Consider the following 18711-nt stretch of genomic DNA (forward strand, 5'->3'; position numbering starts at 1 on the left):
CCGAGCTGCAGGCCCAAGTCACACACCAGGCACGTGGCCGAGGTGGGATTCAAACCACCCGCCCACAGGTTGTCTGCCAGCGCATTTGAGAGCTGTGGGAATAGGGCAGGAGGGAGCAGCCCTCGTGGGGTTCCTGGGTTCGGGGAGCCTGGGCAGCCCCTTCAAAGGGGAGCAGGGCCTGTCAACGGGCCTTCCATCCTCCCAGGCAGCTGAAGCCTGCGCCGGGGACGAAGATGAGACAGGTGAGCCGACCCACTCCACTCTCCATCCTGTGGCGGGATGACGGTCATTCCACTTTAGTTGGGGAAACAGCCCAGAGAGTTGGAGAAGCGTGCCCCAGCTCAGCCGGCTGGTTACCTGTATTCTCCAGCCCCAGCAGCAGGACCGCCCGTCTGCCTGTTCCTCCGAGGTGGGGAGGCTGGGCCACCCTCTCTACAGCGCTGCATGCAGTTGCCGCTTTATGGCTGGTTCCCCTGCACCTTTGTGACAAAGGCGCCCACTCTCACCCCCGCCGAAGGTCTGCTCTAGGCCTGGCCCCTGGCCCTTTGCACTCTCCTCTCCCAAAGGCTCACTCCACACTCTGGGGTCACTCAGCTGGGCCTGAAGTCCATGCTCTTTGTTTCCCAGCTGGACACCAACTGAGTCACCCGGCTCACTCTCAGAGTGGGGAAAGAGCAGCTTTCCGCCCTGGTCGGAGCCACGGGGCAAGGAGCAGGCGGCGTCTTCTTTGTTGGGGGCCATTGGGGCCTCAGGGGCGTTTTTGGACAGGCCTGCTGAGCTGGATGTGGGTAAAAAGGAAGCCACTCAGTCACTGACACACTGACAGCCCGAAAACTGGCTCCAGAGTTCAGGAGGTGCCTCACCAAGAGCTTGTTCTCCAAGAACAGATTTGAGGAAGGGCAGGAGGCAGCGGGAGGGGTTTCGATTTGGTGAAAGGCCCCACAGGGAGATGAGGCTCCTACCCACTGCAGCCTGGAGATCTCAAGGCACCAGCGAGAACCCACCACCCAGCCCCCAGCAGGTCTCCCCTCCCGCCAGGTTCCCAGGGCGAGGCTGCAGCTGCCCGTGTTCAAACTGAGCACCAGCATGGACTTTGCTCAGGGTCTTGGCTGGCAGGACAGGATGGGCACTGCCTGCCACCTGACCTCTCCAGGCAGCCTGTGTCTGCAGGGCTCAGTCTCCAGTGAGGCCAGAGTCCAGGGATGATGCAACCCGGCAGCCCCCGGAGTCCAGAAAGGAAGAGGCCATGACACACAGCTAAACTCTTTTTCTTTTGAGGTGCCAAGGATTGAACCCAGGGGCAGTTAACCACTAAGCCACATCCCCACCCCTTTTTTAGATTTAGAGACAGGGTCCTGCTAAGTTGCTTAGGGGCTTGCTAAGTGACTGAGGTTGGTTTTGAACTCACTATCCTCCTGCCTCAGCCTCCCGAGCTTCAAAGCCCCTCATGGATCCACCCAGCTAGAACCTCTCCCAAGCTCCTAGATTCAAGCCTTCAACCTTTGGGTGTGTGCTCACAGGCCTCTGTACCTAGGACCTATTCAAGGTGACAGTCATAGCTACCACCTGTTAAGAGGGTCTTCTTGTCAGGCAGGCCCTGAGCTGGGTGGGGGCTGGTTTTACCATTAGCTTCATTCCCTTTACAACAAAAGGAAGTCTCAGAGAGAAACAACTTGAAGCAACCAGAAGCAGGAAAGTCTGAATTTGAACCCAGGTTCCCTGTCCCTCTGAGATGCTTGGAAGGAAAAGCAGTGCCCGTGTGTCTTGGCAGAGCTGATGGAGATCTTGCTGTGTCTCCAGGAGTCAGCAGTGGGCATGGCACCCAAAGAGCCTTTGGTGAGTAAGAGAGTAAGGACAGCCAGACCAGCTCTCCCTGCCTGTGCCTGGGTCCCTGTGCATCCTCCTTTCCCAGGGGCCAACCATCCACGGTGGCTCGGTTGTTGGCTACAGAGGGAAGACCCCCTGCTCACTGGATGATGGCTTTGCCAAGGTCACTCCTGGGAGTCCACCCCAGGGACCTCAGAACCCACAATGGGTCACTGAGCCTCGTTTGTTACAATAGAAATCATAATGTTCAGGTGTGTTCTCATTAACATCTTCAGAGCAGCCCAGTATGAAGGATGAACCACCAGGGCCCGGAGAGGTTAGGTGACTTGGACTTGGTCACAAAGCCCAGGACAGAGTAAGGACTTGTAAACAGACTCTAAATCTGGGTTCTTTCCACCATTATAGGCAGCTCTACCATGTTTGGTGATTGACAAGGGTCTGGAGGGTTGAGATTTAAATCCCAGGCCTTGAGAAATATTACAGAGTGGGACTGGGTTTAGCCCAATCCCTCCCAGAAGTGTTTCCCGTGATGGTCTGGGAGAATGCTGTTCCCAAACTAAGTTATTTCAGAATTCTGCAGTCTCCCCCACCCCCACTGACCACACCTCACCTGAATGTCTGCAAACTGCTTAGAGAGGAGAGGGGACTCTTTCTCCATCACATTTCTGTTTATACCAGTAGCAAATCTCCAACGACTTCGATGAGACCCACACCAGTCAGCCTTCCCCAGGACTGATGTGGGGTGCTCCTGGCAGGTGGGACAGACGGCCCCTAGCCGGGATCCGAACACCTTCCACCAGCTTAGGCTAAAGGAGCATCTGTCCTTCTCCATCTGACTTGGGAATTCTTCTCTGGGAATCTGTCCTTAGACAAAATCTTATGCACAAAATGTTACTGCCTGCCTTATTTTTAATAACAAAAAACTGAACCAACTTTTGTACAACATCAGGGGCAATGTTAAATGAATGATCGCCCACACAATCATTTGAAGCCATTAAAAAGGTTCTTTAGGAAAAAAGTTACGTGACCTAGGGAAATACTCACGATATAACACTAAGCCAAAAAAAAAAAAAAAAAAAAAAAAAGTCATGAAATTGTATGGGGGGAGGGGAGCACACAGAAGGAAAGACGGGAGGAAATGAGCCAAGATGCCAAGAGCTGCGTCTACACGGAGGAACCAGGTTTGGCTTTTTTTCCCCTGCCTTATCTTTTTCGATACTTCCCCTTCCTCCCTCACATTCCTAGGATAATCAGAAAAATAAACACTGCTGCTCAAGCCCACGCCCCACAGGCAAAGGAGAAACTCCTCAGGACAGCCAGCGAGGTCGAGAGGCTGACTGGTCTGAACGAGAAGGCGGGTCCCTGTCTCCTTTCCCATGACACTAACACCTGTGACCGGGTCATACTGTGGCGCTGTCCCTTGTAAATTTGCCCTTAAGGTTTTCCTGGGAATTTCCATCTTGGTCTGGGTTGTTTGGTTCCAGACTCCAGGAACCTACATCTTTGGAGTGAGGAATACGGAGAGTGATTTCCTCTCTCCAGGGCCCCCAGCGCCCATGTCCCAGGGACGGGGTCCCAGGCTGTCTGCAGCATCACTCCACAGGAATGGCTGTGGTGGGACTGGCACCGTGGACGGTACCACAATCGAAATGTGAGGCTAGACACAGGATAAGCCTCTGTGGGATCAGAGAGGGACTACGGGGCTCTGCGGCTGGCAGGGCAAAGCCAGCAGATGGTGACACTGCGGGGGAAACGCAAGCCGCCCCAGCTCCGGTGTCCACCTGGAGAGTCCCAGAGACACATAGGCGCCTGGACCCTCAGGGCAGCCTGGTCCCCAACCCCATCGGAGAGTGTTCGGCTTCCCTGGGAAGGCACCCGCATCATGTCACATGCACCTTCTGGGGAAGCAGAGTCGCTCAGGTCTCGGTGGCCTTCGAGTGGCTGAGCCTACTCCACGGAACCAGATCTCCATCCCTCGCCATCCCCGATCACGTTTCCAAGTTTCTTTGCTCTAAAACGTAAGTCATCACCGCTCACCAAGCATCGATAAGGCTGGGGAGGGGCACAGGGGCTCCCCAAGCCCAGGCGCAGGGGCGGCTCTGGGGGAACAGGGACTTGGAGGCCTGGGGTCTGGAGAAAGAGGGACTCGACTCAGCGGGTGGAAACAAAGCCCCAAGTGAAATTCCACTCGCCCACCAGGGGGCGGCGGGCCTCCCGAGGTCCACGTGCCCAAAGCGACTCACCGAATATGTTGCCCTGGTAGCCGTCCTTGGTGATCGGCTGGAGCTCGTTCTTCCCCATGGCGTAGCGCCGGTAGTTGTCCCAGGCGAACCGCATCATCTGCCGGAGAGAGCAGAGGACAGGGCACGGCGGTGAGGCGAAGCCGGCGGCCTGGTCGGCCCGCCCTGCCCTCCGCAGCAGGGCTCTAAGCCACATCTCATGGTTTGCTGTTTCCCCGGCTCCGGACCCCAAGTTCCACGGGGCGGGAACCACGCTGGCCTTCCTCAGCTCCCTGCACCCAGCACGGGGTTTGGCGCACGGGCAGCAACTGGGAGCTGAGAACTGAGCCACCTGGCACACAGGTGAGCTCCTGGCTCCCCAGGTGCACTGGGCCCTGGAGGCTGAGGGACGTGCATGGTGACGAGCTGGCCGTGCCCCGTGTCCCTTCTGCCTTTCACACAGGCTGGAAGAGGCACCACAGAGCTCTGGAGGCAGCAGGGCAGAGGAGGCAGCCAGGGCTGTGCAGGAAGGCACAGCCGAGGGCCGCTGGCTAGAGAAGCAGCCGGTGCGGGGGAAAGAACTCGGGCCTCGAGATCAGAGAGGCCTGGTTTCTAATCCTGCCTCTGCCACCATCCCTGTGACTTTGGCATGAGATTGAATGCCTCCGAGTCCCACAGCCTCCTCTGAGGTCTGCACGGACAAGGCGCGAGGTCTGCCTTGCCAACTCCTCAAGGTTTCCACGACAGAACAGGCGGAAACACGTACGGGCAGCAGCAGGGCCGACAGAGACTTGGTCTCTTCCCACCTTGGCTTCGAAGTGTCCGTCTGGGTCTCTGAGCCTCAGCCCCCACCTTCCGTCACTCCTAGGCACACACACTGGCTGCATCAGAGTCACTGCGGGCGGGAACACAGGCTGGCAGCCCCGCCCGGAGCTCCTGACTCGGCGGGTCTGAGGAAGAGCCCGGGTCTGAGGAAGAGCCCGGGAGTGTGCCTCTCTAACAGGTCCCCTCCGGATGCTGCTGGTCCTCGGGTCACATCTGAGAACCACTGATGCATTATACACGGTGAGTGTGCCTTACCCCAAATGTGTGGAGCCAGAGGAGTTCAGACTTCAGACTTGTTTGCGTTTTAGAATGTTTGCATATGCAGCACGAGGTGACCGGGAGGGACTCGAGTCTAACCGGAATTCTTCTGTACTGCTTACACACGGCCCGAAGTCGCTTCCCACAGTACGCTAGCAACCCTGCGTTTTCGCTGTGACCGCCGCGGAGGCCGGGGTGGTGGCATCGACGCTCGCCCAGAGTTTGATTGTGGAGCACCTCGGGTTCCTGGTCAGGGATGCTCAGCCTGTATTTGTGCCAGGACCCCCTCTGGGCACCGTCCTGTGTCCATTTGTCTTTTCCTCCTGTCTCCTGGCCTGTGTGGTCGCCCCGGCGACCCTCTTTCTGGTATGTCACCTGCGTCCTCCAAGAGGGGCAGCTCCTCTTCCAGGCACATCTGGACACAGCCACAGCTGACCAGGCAGGAGGGCAGACCGGGCAGGAACGCGACCTGGACTTCCCGGAGACGGCAGAATCCTCTCGCTCCACCTCCCACTTCGTAGCTGATGAAACTGAGGCTCTGGGATGGGAAGCGGTGGGGACAGCACAGCCAGGTGGCTGGAATCCAGCTCTTTCCTCTCCCTGGGCAGCAGGTCCCAGTGCATGCTCGGCTGGCGCGAGGCTTCCATGCGACACACATGCAGATGCCATGGTAGCGCGTGCCAGGCGCTGGGCGCTGCCCTGAGCCCTGGTTCTGCTCCTCTGTCATTTTCTACTTATCTTGAATTGGCAATAGTGGGAGATAATTGCCGGGTGTGCGCGCTTGAGAGGGACTGGCCTCCTCCCTCAGCCTCTCTTATCTGGGGTCCCCCTGGGAAGTCAGTGTGTGGGGAGGGCAAGTGGCTGTGGGGGGGGCAGCAGCAGCTCTTCAAACAGAAACGACGGCAGAGAAGCAGCCACAGAGGCTGGGGACGGTTACCGCACCCTAACCCCCCACTCAGAGGGAGGGGGATGTTCAGGAGCAATTACGGGACCATAGATGTCTACGCGGTGGCAAAGGCGCTGCCGCTGCAGGGAGCGTGGAGGTGTTTGGAAAGCGTCCCATTCTCCCCGTCGCCCACCTCCGCGGAGGGAAGGCAGGGCAATCCCAGCAGCCTCTGGGGCTGGATTCAGAAGGCGCTGCCTCCACACTCAGGCCCTCAGAGCACAAGCGGCTCCCCAGCTGGGCCACAGGTGGCTCCACCCAGGTGTTGGATGAGCAAGGGACGGAAAGCTCCTTCCCCTCCAGCCCGGCCGCTTCCTCTCTCCTCCAAACACACCTGAATTGAGCACTACCAGGGGTCCACCGGGCTCAGGGCTGAAGCCGAGGGGCGACGCTCCCCGCCTCCGCTCTCTTCCTCCCTGCCAGCTGCTCCTCCTCCTCCAGGTCCCACTGCAGGGCAGGCTGGCAGGGGGGCGCTTTCCCAGACACACCCAAGTCAGACTCCCGCCCACATTCCTGACGCAGCCCCTTATGGCTGGTCAGTATTCGCTGCTCACACCTCGGGCTCACCGGCCCAAAGAAGGTGCTCATTAAAATATCCACCAACGAATGTAAGAAGGAACTGGACGGCCGGCTCTGGAGCTTCACTCCAAGAGGCCAGGAAACTCAGCGCAGATCAGGAACAACACGGGTAAGAGACCCCAGGTGAGAAGTCAGAGAGCAGAGGCTAGCAAGGTGCTGGAAGGGGGCAGGTGTAGGTCTCAGGGACGCCTCACAGGTGCCCAGCACCTGATGGACAGGTGGGATTGCGAGGGGCACAAGAAGATGACGACCCACAGGAAGGCTGACCTTGTCACTGGGGAACTGGTGACGGAACGATGGACAGCTCCTGACTTCGTCCAGGAAGTTCTCAGACCTCAGAGGTCTCCCAGGTACCTCTTGCCCCATGGAGTTTCATATTAGAGAAGTCGATCCCTTCTCCTTGAACACCCCCAGTGATGGGATGCTCACCACCTCAGCGGGCAGCCCAAGCAACCTCAGAGCTTCAGACCCGCAGCCACGGGCAGTCCGCTCGCAAGTCTGCGCAGGACGACGCCTGCTGGCCAGCGAACAGCCCTGCTCCTCAGCAGCTTCCCTCCGGGTGAAGCTCTGTATCTCCGCGCGTCTCCACAGTGCCCTCTGAAACTGCAGACCCACACGAAATGCTCTTCCAGGGAGCCCCAACACTTCGTCACCGTTCCTCGGACCTACTCTTTTGGTAAGGGTCAGAAATCCAAGCGCGAGCTTCCCCTGGTCACAGCTGGATCAGATCCTGCAGGTGTGGACTGGCTGTTTGTCCCTAATACATCCATCTGGTTGGATTCTGCCTATCAGCCCAGGCTGCCAGGATCTTTCTGGAACCAGATCTTATGGCTCAACACATGTGCGTCTTCCTACTTTGAGTAACTGGCAACTCTGACAGCTGCCATGTGTGCCTCCCCCAGGTCTTGGACAGAGGCATCGGTAGCTGGCTGAGGGCGGAGCTGGGAAGCAGCAGAAAGGCCTTCTCCTGGGTCTAGTAGCGCCTGCTGCCTGTCATCCATCTGCAGATGAGGAATCCGCCAAGTGATCAGCACAACAACCCCCGTCTCTCCATTTCTGTACATGAAGATATTGTGAAAGACAAGGCTGGAAGAGAAAAACACTCTGCCCTAGTACAGCTAGTACGGAAAAAATAAATTGCCTTTAAAAAAAAAGAAAATAAGGGGTTAGACGAGCGTGATTGTTCTTAGAGAAATCATTTTGGCTTCTATGAATCATTATTTTTTGTTCTAAACACTTGCAAATCGCTAACTTAAAAACCTATTAGTCCTGCTAGAACGGTTACACTCAGAAAAATGGACAATTAAAGTGCTGGCCAGGAGGTGGACCAATGGGAACCTTCATACAGCCAGTGAGGATGAACGCACTGCAGCCACTTTGGAAAACACTTGTAAAAAAAAAAAAGTTAAATGTGGAGTTACCACAGGCCCTGGCAATTCCAGCCCTAGGCATAGCCTGCACAGAAGAGGGTCAACATGGCAAGTCTGAGCGCAGCTCAGAGAGGCCTGCTCGCGAGGCTGGGCCTGGGGGTGTCTGGGGAAGTGGGCTTCCTTAGCGTCCCCACCAGGGTCTGATTGCTAAGGGTGACGTGTGGTACCCAGGCTGTGCAGTCCACGTGGCCAGTGCTGAACATCCGCTTTCCTTCCGCGAGCCTGGGATTTTGGTACACGTTAGGCAGAGGATGCCCACGTGACCAGCCCCTAGTCAAGACTTTGGGCAAAGAGCCTCTAAAGAGCTTGCTTAGTATGCAACACTACACGTCGTCACAATTTCATGCCACGGGGATTAAGTCCACCCTGTGGGCTGTCACTAGAAGGGACTATTGGAACCTGCACCTGGTTTCTTCTAGACATCTGCTCATGCACATTTTCTCAGGCTCATTTTGCTGTTTGTTCTTTCAGTGTAACAAATCCCAGCTGTTGAGTGGGACTCTGCTGAGTCCTGCAAGTCCTCTTAGTGAATTACTGAACCTAGGAGTGACCTTGGGGACCCCTGACAAAATAAAAACATATGTCGGCACAAAAATAAATGTTCATAGCAGTATCGTTTATAATAGCCAAAAGGGGGAAACAACCCCAATGTCCATCAACTGATGAACGGATCAACAAAATGTGGTATATCCATACAATGAAATATTATTCAGCCATAAAAAGGAACATACGTCATGACACATGCCACAACAAGGGTGAAACCTGAAATACTACGCAAAGCGAGGAAGCCAGACACAAAAATGCTACCAAGTGTATGATTCCATTTATTGAAATGTCCAAAATAAGCAAACACACACTGACAGGAAGAGGAGTGGTGGTGGCCAGGAAGGGGGGACAGGGAAATGGAGAGCCTGCTAAGGGGTCTGAGGTCTTCTGTGTGATGAAACGTTCTGGCCTTGATTGTGGTGATGACTGTACAACTTAATATACAAAAAAAACCACTGAACTTTCCAAGGTGGAGTTTAAGGGTATGTGAATTCCACCTCGGTGAAGCTGTTACTTAAAACACATTAGTGGGAGCAAGCATGATCCGTCATCTGATCCGACACATACAAGGACACATTACCTCAGGGATGTTTCTGCCAAAGTTGCCTAATGTGACATCACCACGAGGAAACATCAGACAAACCCTCATGAGCAACGGCAAGGGCCGTAAATACCGTGTCTTCGAACACCACAAGAATAGCCGGGTGTAGTGACGCAGGCCTGGAATCCAGGCTACCTGAGAGGCCGAGGCAGGAGGATCCCAAGTTCAAGCCCAGCCTTGGCAACTTAGTGAGACCCTGTCTCACAAAGGGCTGGGGTGTGGCTCAGTGGTACAGTGCGTGCCTGGCATGCACCAGACCCTGGGTTCCATCCCCAGCACTGCAAAAAAGTCAATAAAAAAGTCATGAAAGAAAGACTAAGAAGTCCCAGATGGAAGGAGATGGAAGAGACACGAACTAAACGCAATACAGGATCTTGAACTGGATCCTGGGGCAGAAATAACATCGATGGTGGTGATGGTGGTGATGGTGGTGATGGTGGTGGTGGTGATGGTGGTGATGGTGGTGGTGATGGTGGTGATGGTGGTGGTGATGGTGATGGTGGTGGTGATGGTGTTGGTGTTGGTGATGGTGGTGATGCTGTTGGAGGTGATTGTGATGGTGTTGGTGGTGATGGTGTTGGTGGTGATGGTGTTGGTGGTGATGGTGTTGGTGGTGATAGTGTTGGTGTTGATGGTGTTGGTGGTGGTGGTGATGCTGTTGATGGTGACTGTGATGGTGTTGGTGATGGTGGTGATGGTGATGGTGTTGGTGGTAGTGGTGGTGGTGATGGTGGTGGTGATGGTGTTGGTGTTGGTGATGGTGGTGATGCTGTTGGAGGTGATTGTGATGGTGTTGGTGGTGATGGTGTTGGTGGTGATGGTGTTGGTGGTGATAGTGTTGGTGTTGATGGTGTTGGTGGTGGTGGTGATGGTGTTGGTGGTGACTGTGATGGTGTTGGTGGTGATGGTGTTGGTGGTGATGGTGTTGGTGGTGTTGGTGGTGATGGTGTTGGTGGTGTTGGTGGTGATGGTGGTGATGCTGTTGGAGGTGATTGTGATGGTGTTGGTGGTGTTGGTGTTGGTGGTGATGGTGATGGTGTTGGTGTTGGTGGTGGTGGTGATGGTATTGGTGGTGATGGTGATGGTGTTGGTGATGAATTACTGAGAAATTGTCAACATCTGAATGGGGGACAGGTACCTAACAGTGACACTGTATCGATGTTAATTTTCCGGTTGTGGTGGTTTCACTAGGGTTCAGTAGAAGTGCTCCCAACTTCTTGGAAGCACACAATGAAGTTTTTAGGGTTAGGGAGCATTATGTCTGCACCACACCCTCAAATGGTTCAGAAAATCATGGTGGCGTGTGTGCAGGGTGCGCATGTGTCTCTGCAGGCGCTGAGTGAGAGAGGGTGAGGTGTTCCCATTGCAGAACGCGGGGGGTGGTCGACGGGAGACCCTTGGTAGAGTTCTGAAACTTTTCAAGAGTCTGAACTAAAAAAAAAAAAAAAACCCATCAGGGAATTTTGCTGGCCGTCAGCAACGTTTTCACTCAGATTCACTATTGCAGAATTCTATTTTCCCATTTTTGAAAACAACTGTGACGGAGAGTGCCCACTGCCGGCCTCCCTGTTTCCTCTCACCCTGGGTCCGCAAAGCCTGGCGGGCTCCCCCTGCAGCTTCGCTCCGCCCGTGCCTGAGAAGCTGGAGCCCAGCAACAACTCAGCAACTAAACTCGGTTCCTTGTTTTATAATCACATTGTCCTGGTCAAACGAGGGGCCCATCCTTCATCTATTCCTCCTGCTAAACAGACAAACCACACACACACACACCAACAGCCACTGGGGGGTTCCTGAGCGGCTTTGGCAACCCCAGCCTCTCCTTCCACTTCCAGGTTGGGCCTCTGAGCTCAGCTCTGCAGCCCAGCTTCTCTCTTCTGCGTATATTCTTTGCTGTGGTTTGGACACAGTTTGTCCCCAAAGGTTCATGTGCTGGAGGCCTGGTCCCTGGGCAAGGGTGTTGAGAGTGGGTGGAGCCTACGAGGAGGGTCTGGCGGGAGGTGGTGGGAGGTGGCGGGAGGTGGCGGGAGGTGATGGAAGGCACCAGGGCCCGTCCTGGGGTGAGTTTGCTCCCTGACCGGCCTGGTGGCTGAGAGAGGGCTGTTATAAAGCAAGTCCAGTTTTCTCACTGGCCGGCTCTCTTGCTTCCACTCTCCGGGCAACCGCTCTCTCCTGCACACACTCACTTCCTCTTTCTGTCTCTCCACCAGAGAGACCAGCACAGGTCTCTCACCACAGGCCCTGGCCAGAATCTGACGCCAGCACTGTGCTCTTGAACCTCCAGAACTGTGAGCCAAATAAATAAATCTTTCTTTATAAAGTATTCACTCGAGGTATTTTGTTATAGCAACACCAAATAGACTAAGACATCCTTGCAGATGATTTAAAAAGTAAAACTGATACCTGTCTATATGTCTACTTGTATATTAATGGATCCAAGTTTCACAGGTTCATCACAGGAAAGCAGATGGAGAGCAGGAAAACATCCCCCATCCTTCGGCCCTAACCATCATTTCCATTTCGGGTGTTTCCACCCTTTTTCTCCCACAAATCTTTGTTTCTTCCTGTGATTAGGATGCAAGAATTCAATTTATCACAAAGGCTTTGTGAACATCATTTTCAACAGCGGGCAGGGAGATGCATCATTGTGGACTTTATCTTCCTCCTATACAGCCAGACATTTTGGTGACTCCTAGTTTGGGGCTATTGCAAAATAATGCCATAGTGAATATCTTTGTGCACAAATATTTCCAGTCATTTCCTTAGGCTACAGCCTCTACAAAATCACTAGGGAAGAAGTTAGAATTTATTAATACATACAGGGGTTTTTGAAGATTACAGTCAGACAGCTTATTTTGCCTACCACTGTGCAAAACTTGGCAAATGGGAAAAGGGCACAACAAATTTGTGACAATACTGAAAAGCAGGTAAACTCACATCATGGATAGTGGCTGCGCACATTCACGCAGCCCTTTGCCTGGTTGAGCTCACTCAAGTTGGGTGGTTCTGTGGGCTTGACAGGATAGGTATTTTTCCATTTAGAAATAATTACGCAAGGTCTAAAAAATGTATGAGATGTAAAATAGTAAACAGATATTAAGAATTGTGTTTTCAAATGTTCAGTGATAAGCAAAAAATGCTCATTATGTAATATTAAGTGGAAAAGTAGGATGCTAAATTACATGGTAGGAAATTCACTGGCCTATGTAGAAGTGTCTAAAAAGAAAAGATCGGAAGGAAACACTGAGACGCTGACGGTGGATATGTCTGACGGGAGAAGTTCAGCGATTTTAACTTTTCCCTTCCGGTTGACTTACATTTTCTGAATTTTCTTATTTTCTACATGAATGTTCGAGATATAAAAAAAATAAAGGTTTTAAAATGAAAACTAAAGAGGGGAAATGGTATAGTGCTGCCCTCAGGGAAAAGGAAGTACAAAGGTGACGGAGCTGGGTTTCCATGGGAGAAGGTCACCCCGCAGAGCAACAGCATGAAGAGCAGCTCAGGTCCACAATTCCAGAGAAACAACTTGAGGGCCCGGGACACAATTGATTCCCCAAACCACACTTGATAAGCTATGTGAGAACAGGAGAGGGAAAGCGACTTGCCACAGCCAAGATGCAGAGGTCTGGGACAATCTGTCTCCGGGAACTGGGGGAGGATGGTGCATCTGATGGGGCAGTGGCAGCCTGAGCTGCAGCAAGAGGTTCAGGTCAGGCTTGAGAAGGTGACCATGAGAATCATCAGCCACGAGACCAAAATGCCAGGAGAATCCGGACATCTGCGCACAGTGGGTTCTAGAAAGACACAACAGGCAACTGTGTGTGTCCGTGCTGGAGGCAGAAGGCAGCTCTGGAGTGTCTCTGGAAGGCCCTCCCTTACGGAAGGAGACCACCAGGCCTTCCCTCCACCCGCCCCGCGCAAGGCAGCTCTGGGGACAGAAGACACGGGCGGCGCACTCGGAGCCGCTTCCTCAGACGCGTCTGCAGTTCTCTCTCAAACAGAAGACGTGCTTGCCCACCTGAACCCAGCATGGTGACACGAGACCTCAGAGTGGGGACGTGGCCCGGGCGGGGCAGACACCAGCACGGTGACGTGAGACCTCAGAGTGGGGACGTGGCCCGGGCGGGGCAGACACCAGCACGGTGACGTGAGACCTCAGAGTGGGGACGTGGCCCGGGCGGGGCAGACACCAGCACGGTGACGTGAGACCTCAGAGTGGGGACGTGGCCCGGGCGGGGCAGACACCAGCACGGTGACACGAGACCTCAGAGTGGGGACGTGGCCCGGGCAGGGCAGCCATGGCCGTTTCCTCTAAGGCTCTCCTTCCACCCGCCTAGGCTCAAGGACTCTGCCACAGGAAAGCACCTAGAATCCGCTGTCACCAGGCCCAGGTGGCCTCCCAGGAGAGGAGCCCAGAACCACAGAACCAAGAAAGGAAGACGCCTTGGGGGAGGGAGGAAGCGGGCAGCCGGCGGAAGGCGGGCAGCGCTGAAGCGCGGGGACATCTCCCCTCCGAGAAAACGCACGCGCAGGGCCGGGCCTGGCGGCCACCCAGATCCACCACGGCTCCGTCTCCAAGCTGCCAAGAAGGAAATGGACCTTCCCGTCACTGGGGCCGGCGCGCCGTGGAGCGCGGTCTTACTGGCGTCCCGGCGGCGGCACCTGGCCCCACCTGCAGGGGCCAGGCGGGGAGGCCTCGCCCTCAGGATCTGGATCTAAGGACCACACAGCCAGAGACACCAGACAGGGCCCTCCCCTCGGCGGAGGCCACGGGGAGGCCGAAGACCAGCCCTGCCCGGTGGGACCCGCGGGCTCCGACTGGTGCCGCAGAGGAGGCCTGGGCAGCACGGCCGGGTCTACCATCGCAGCCGGACAGGTGGGGTCTGGTGCCCTGGGGGAGAGCAGGGGCGGGGGCCTAGAAGGAGACCCGCTGCCTCCACGTCTGGCCCTCAGGCTTGCCTGAGCTCCTGGAACAGGCCTCCAGACCTGTAAGGTCCAGACGGCTCTCCCACACCCGGCCCTGGGGACTCGGATTCCCACACTCAGAAATTCACACCATCTGTAACTGTGCAAAGGCACCGCGGCTGAGAGCGTGGCCTGGCAGTGACGTGCTCCAAGTGGGCACACCCAGGGAGAGCTTTAGAAATGCAGCAGCCCAGGCCTGGCTCCAGAGTCAGTAAACAAGAGCTCCAAGTGATCCAAATGCACACTCGAGTTCTAGAGCCTGCTCTCAGAGTCTGCCACTACTGGCTGTGTGGCCTTGGGTGGGTGACTTAACCTCTCTGAGTCTGAGTTTCCCTATCTGAAAAAGAACAGGAATACTGAATCCTTTTAATAACTGAGCGTAAGATAAAATATGAAAAGTGTTGAGCACAGTGGCTGATACCTGATATGTGTTCAATAAAAAGCAGTGTAAGATGACTGCCGTTCTGTTAATTTACCCACTGAGCATCTCTCTGTCCACTTCTCTTTGCAACCCCAACTTTGGGGCTTGGCACCCCAATCCTGAACACATCTCTCCAGGCACTCCTGCAGCAGCCTCCTGAGTGGAGGCCAGACCTCCTCTTTGGCCTCCTGCAGGAGTCTCCACGCTGTAGCCAGGTGTGATAATTTGATATGCAAACGTATTCCTATCTCCTCGTCACCCGACCCACAGACACTCCCGCCAGGTACAAGTCCAGCTCCTTAACGAGTCCCAGCCAGGCCAGCCCCGGGCTGTGCCCACGACCCTCCGCCTGGGGAGTCCCTCTCGCCTTTGGCCCCCTTCACGGGCCTCTCGCCTCTGCAGAGGGCTTCCCGCCTCGGGCTCAGGTCGGACCCCCATCACGGAGACTGACCGGCCGAACTCTCAGGGAACAGCTTCCATTTCCCCACCAGAACGGGCTCCAGCCGAGGCGGCTGACCACTGTCCCGGCTGGGGAGGCTCCATAAACACACATGGATTAAATGTCACAGGTGGGTGACAGCACAGGGGCCCTGTGCTCGTGTCACGGCCGCAGCCTTAATTCACCGCGGCCCGCTGGCGGCAGACAGGAGAGGCCAGCGGCCAGGAGGGCTGGGCGTCAGCCGGGCAGGGAGCCCAGGAGGGGGCAGAGGGGCCGGAGGCCCCAACAGGCCTGGGTGCAGGACCTTCGTCCACAACCCGCACGTGCAGGTGGAAGGACCGTTCCCGCCGCGCTCTGCCTTCCTCACCTGAGCCCTCCGGTCACCTGGGCGTTAGCCAGGCTGGGGCCATCAGCCCTGCCTTACAGAAGAGACTGCGCTCGCGCAGGCGGACATTCACGGATGGCCAACACCCGCGGTGCACCTGTGTGTACGGGCGTGCGCAGTTCTCGCCACACCTCTGGGAGGCGCTGTCTGCGAGGCGGTCGGGCACAGCCGTGGAGAGCCCAGCTTCAGACCCCAGTTCTACTCTGCTGTGTGTCCTTGGATAAGATACCTAACCTTTCTGTGCCTCCATCTTCTCATCTGTTTCAAAGGAATGATGCTGTAATATCACGCAGGGCCGGAGGTTTCATCCGTCACCTCATTTAACCTTGACGTTCATCTTATAACATCAGAGTCATTACTCTCACTCTAAATGAGGAAACCGAGGCCCCTGTCCAAGTGTCACAGCAAGTGTCGGTGGCCAGGAGGCTCCGCTGCCTCTCTCAGAACGGAGTTGGGCCACACCCCACACCCATTTGCCAGCAGGCCTGTGGATGCCGCCTCTGACGCCGTCCACATCCGCTGGCGCACTCAGGTGACCCGCACACCCGCCTCCCGTGGCCTCTCTGTGTGGCCCGTCCCTCCCACTGTCCCCCCCCCACCCCGCTGACCTCAGACAGCAAGGGCCCCTCCCCCCTGTGGTGGGCGGCAATGGCCCCCGAAGATGCCGACATCCCGACCCTCAGAACCGGCAGTTCTAGGTTGTCGGTAGAATGGAATCCTGGCTTCGGATGGCGTCGCGGTTGCTAAGGAGCTGACCCGGAGCGTGGGAGGTCAGCCGATTATCCAGGAAGGACCAGGGTAACCAGAAGGGTCCTGGCAGGGGAGCCGGGGCAGGAGTCAGTGCCCGGATGTGAGGAGGACTCCCTGGCCATCGCTGGCCTGGCCACAGAAGAGGGGCCGTGAGCTGGGGAGTGCAGAGCTTCTAGAAGGGTCCTCCCTGTGCGGCCGGCTTGATGGGCCACGGGCAGCTTGGATGGTGGGCCAAGCGTGGCTTCTGTGAGGGCGTTTCTGGTCGCGACTGGCGTCTGACTCAGTGGACAGAGGCAAGACCGTGGCCCACGCGGGCAGGGACCTCCGAGTGCCCAGGCCTGAGAACACAGGGCAGGGGAGGTGGTTCCGCTCTTTCTTCTGTGGCCTGGACGCCCTTCTCCTGCCCTCCGCAGAACGCCAGGTCCTCCAGCCTTGGGCTTCGGCTGGGCACCCCTGGCCCCAGGCTGCCGAGCCTTGTGAACCGGGAGTTACGTGGCTTCCGAGGCCTTTGGCCTTGGGCTCAGCCACACTGCCAGCTGCCCGGGCTCTCCAGCTTGCCTGACGCCTCTGGCTGTGGGATCCCATCCCCTGGCTAATCCCGCTCACCCATCCAGCCACCTGCTGATTCACTGTGGTTGCTGTGGTTTTGAGATGGAGTCTCCCTGAATTGCCCAGGCTGGCCTTGAACTCCTGGGCTCAATGAGCCTCCCGCTCAGCCTCCTGACTGCAGGTGCACGCCTGTACCCAGCTCACTGATCTGTCTTTTTCCTACTGGTTCTATTCTCTGGAGGACCCTGACTAATACACTCCCCTAGACAACCCTGAAAGGAAGGCAGCCTGGCCAACACCTTGATTTTGAGCCCACTGACACACAGTTCAGGCTTCTCAGTTCCAGATTTAGAAGATAAATTTGTGTTTGAAGTCACTGAGTTGGTGTGATTTGTTACTGCAGCAACAGGAAGCTAATACCTCACCCCAGGACCTTTGCATCTGCCACTGAATAACAGTAAGTGGACAGACCAACCCACCAAATCTCCACTGCCCTTCCCATGCTGTGTTCTGCCGAGAGAATCTGGTGTTCTGGAGCAAGGCCACAGCCCCGCCAGCCATCGGCAACCATACTTAACACCTCTAATGGAGAACCGTTTCTTTCACATCTGTCTCCCTGGCCTTGAATGCGGTGACCTACTGACCTCTGCATTGCCGGCCCCTAGCAGAGCATCGCCTGGCCAAAAGGAGGGCGCTGTCCTCACAGTAGTGAATGCCTGCCTCTGTCACCCACCAGGGGTGTCCCCTGGGCACTGACAGCATGCCTGACCCCGGTCAGGCCCTCCATAGGCACATGACCCTGTGCCCCCTGCAGGCGGACGTCGACGTCGAGTCCCAGAGGGTCCCAAGGACACAGAACCAGAGGGTGCAGAGCGGGCGGTGGTGCGAGAGGACCCCTCAGGGCCTGCGGCTCAACCCACCTACCGCAGCCTCCTCCTCCTCGGAGGCGGGCAGTGGGCCGGGTGAGGCTGGTGGCCAGCTGATTCAAGAGGCTGCTTCCCTATCAAAACATGGACCAGGCACCTCAGGGCAGCGTGGGCACACAGAGAAGCAGGATGAGGACTGGCCGCCGCCTGGCGCCAAGCCGCCAGTCCTGCCGCTGTCCGTCTTTGAAAGCCGCCGTCCGGCTCCCCGAGGGCTGCAGTGCTGGCGGGAAGGGACGCGCTGCCGGAGAGCGGCCCCCGCGAGCCCGAGGCTGCCGGAAACATGAAAGAGGCAGAACCCAGCTTTTGCCCACATGTAAGATTTTTTTCAAAAAAGAGAAAGTTTAAGTGAAAACAAGGAAAATACCAAAGCAAACGGTGGCGAGATCCGGACTGGAACATGGAGGGTGGAATCCCACACCTGGGGTCAGCCTGACAGCTTGGTGGCAGCTGTGCCAGCCAGGGGCACAGGTGACCCATTCCGGGGCCTCTGGGGTTTGGCAGGAAGTGGGCTGAGGATGGGAAAGGAGGTCCGGGAGGGCAGGACCCTGCCTTCCGGTTGCCAGCGCAGCCACCTGTTGAGAAGTCAGCCTGGGGGACAGAGGAACCTGGCAGAAGCACCTGGAACCGTCCACCATTCCTGGACTCAAGGAAGAGGCCTGAGAACCCCTGGCATCCAGAGCAAGTGAAGGGCTCTGTTTTGTTCAATAAAATTATTTCAACCAAAGATGGAGAATAAGCCAGTCCCCAAATAAGTCAGTCCCGTACCCCTGTCATCACAGAAGTTATCACGTTGAAGCCTTTGTGGCTACTTTGAAGCAAGTTTTAAGCCCATTTTATAGATGAGACTGAGGCTCAGAGAGGTTCGGCAACTCGAGGCGCACAGCCAGGAAGAGGAGGGTTTGCACAAACCCAGGTGGGTCTGAGGGCAACTTCTGCCTCTTCCTGTCCCTCTCCCACCTCCCGACACCTGCATCCACTCAGGAGCACCTGCTATGTGCCCTGTGCCCGCTGTGTGCAGGAGACGGCTCAGCCATGTCCCTGCCGTGAT

The 18711-nt window shown here is 56.2% G+C and overlaps 1 protein-coding gene across 3 annotated transcripts in view; it reads right to left on the reverse strand.

The window, feature by feature from the left end:
* Window positions 1-18711, reverse strand: part of Man1c1 (mannosidase alpha class 1C member 1) — a 123343-nt gene that overhangs the window by 67470 nt on the left and 37162 nt on the right. For all 3 annotated transcript variants that reach the window (XM_047541393.1, XM_047541400.1, XM_047541409.1), the window contains exon 2: window positions 4071-4167. In XM_047541393.1, the coding sequence (XP_047397349.1) occupies window positions 4071-4167 (97 nt within the window). The remainder of the gene's footprint in view (window positions 1-4070; window positions 4168-18711) is intronic.

The sequence above is a fragment of the Sciurus carolinensis genome, chromosome 1 (assembly GCF_902686445.1).
Source record: "Sciurus carolinensis chromosome 1, mSciCar1.2, whole genome shotgun sequence".
In the NCBI taxonomy this organism is placed as follows: domain Eukaryota; kingdom Metazoa; phylum Chordata; class Mammalia; order Rodentia; family Sciuridae; genus Sciurus; species Sciurus carolinensis.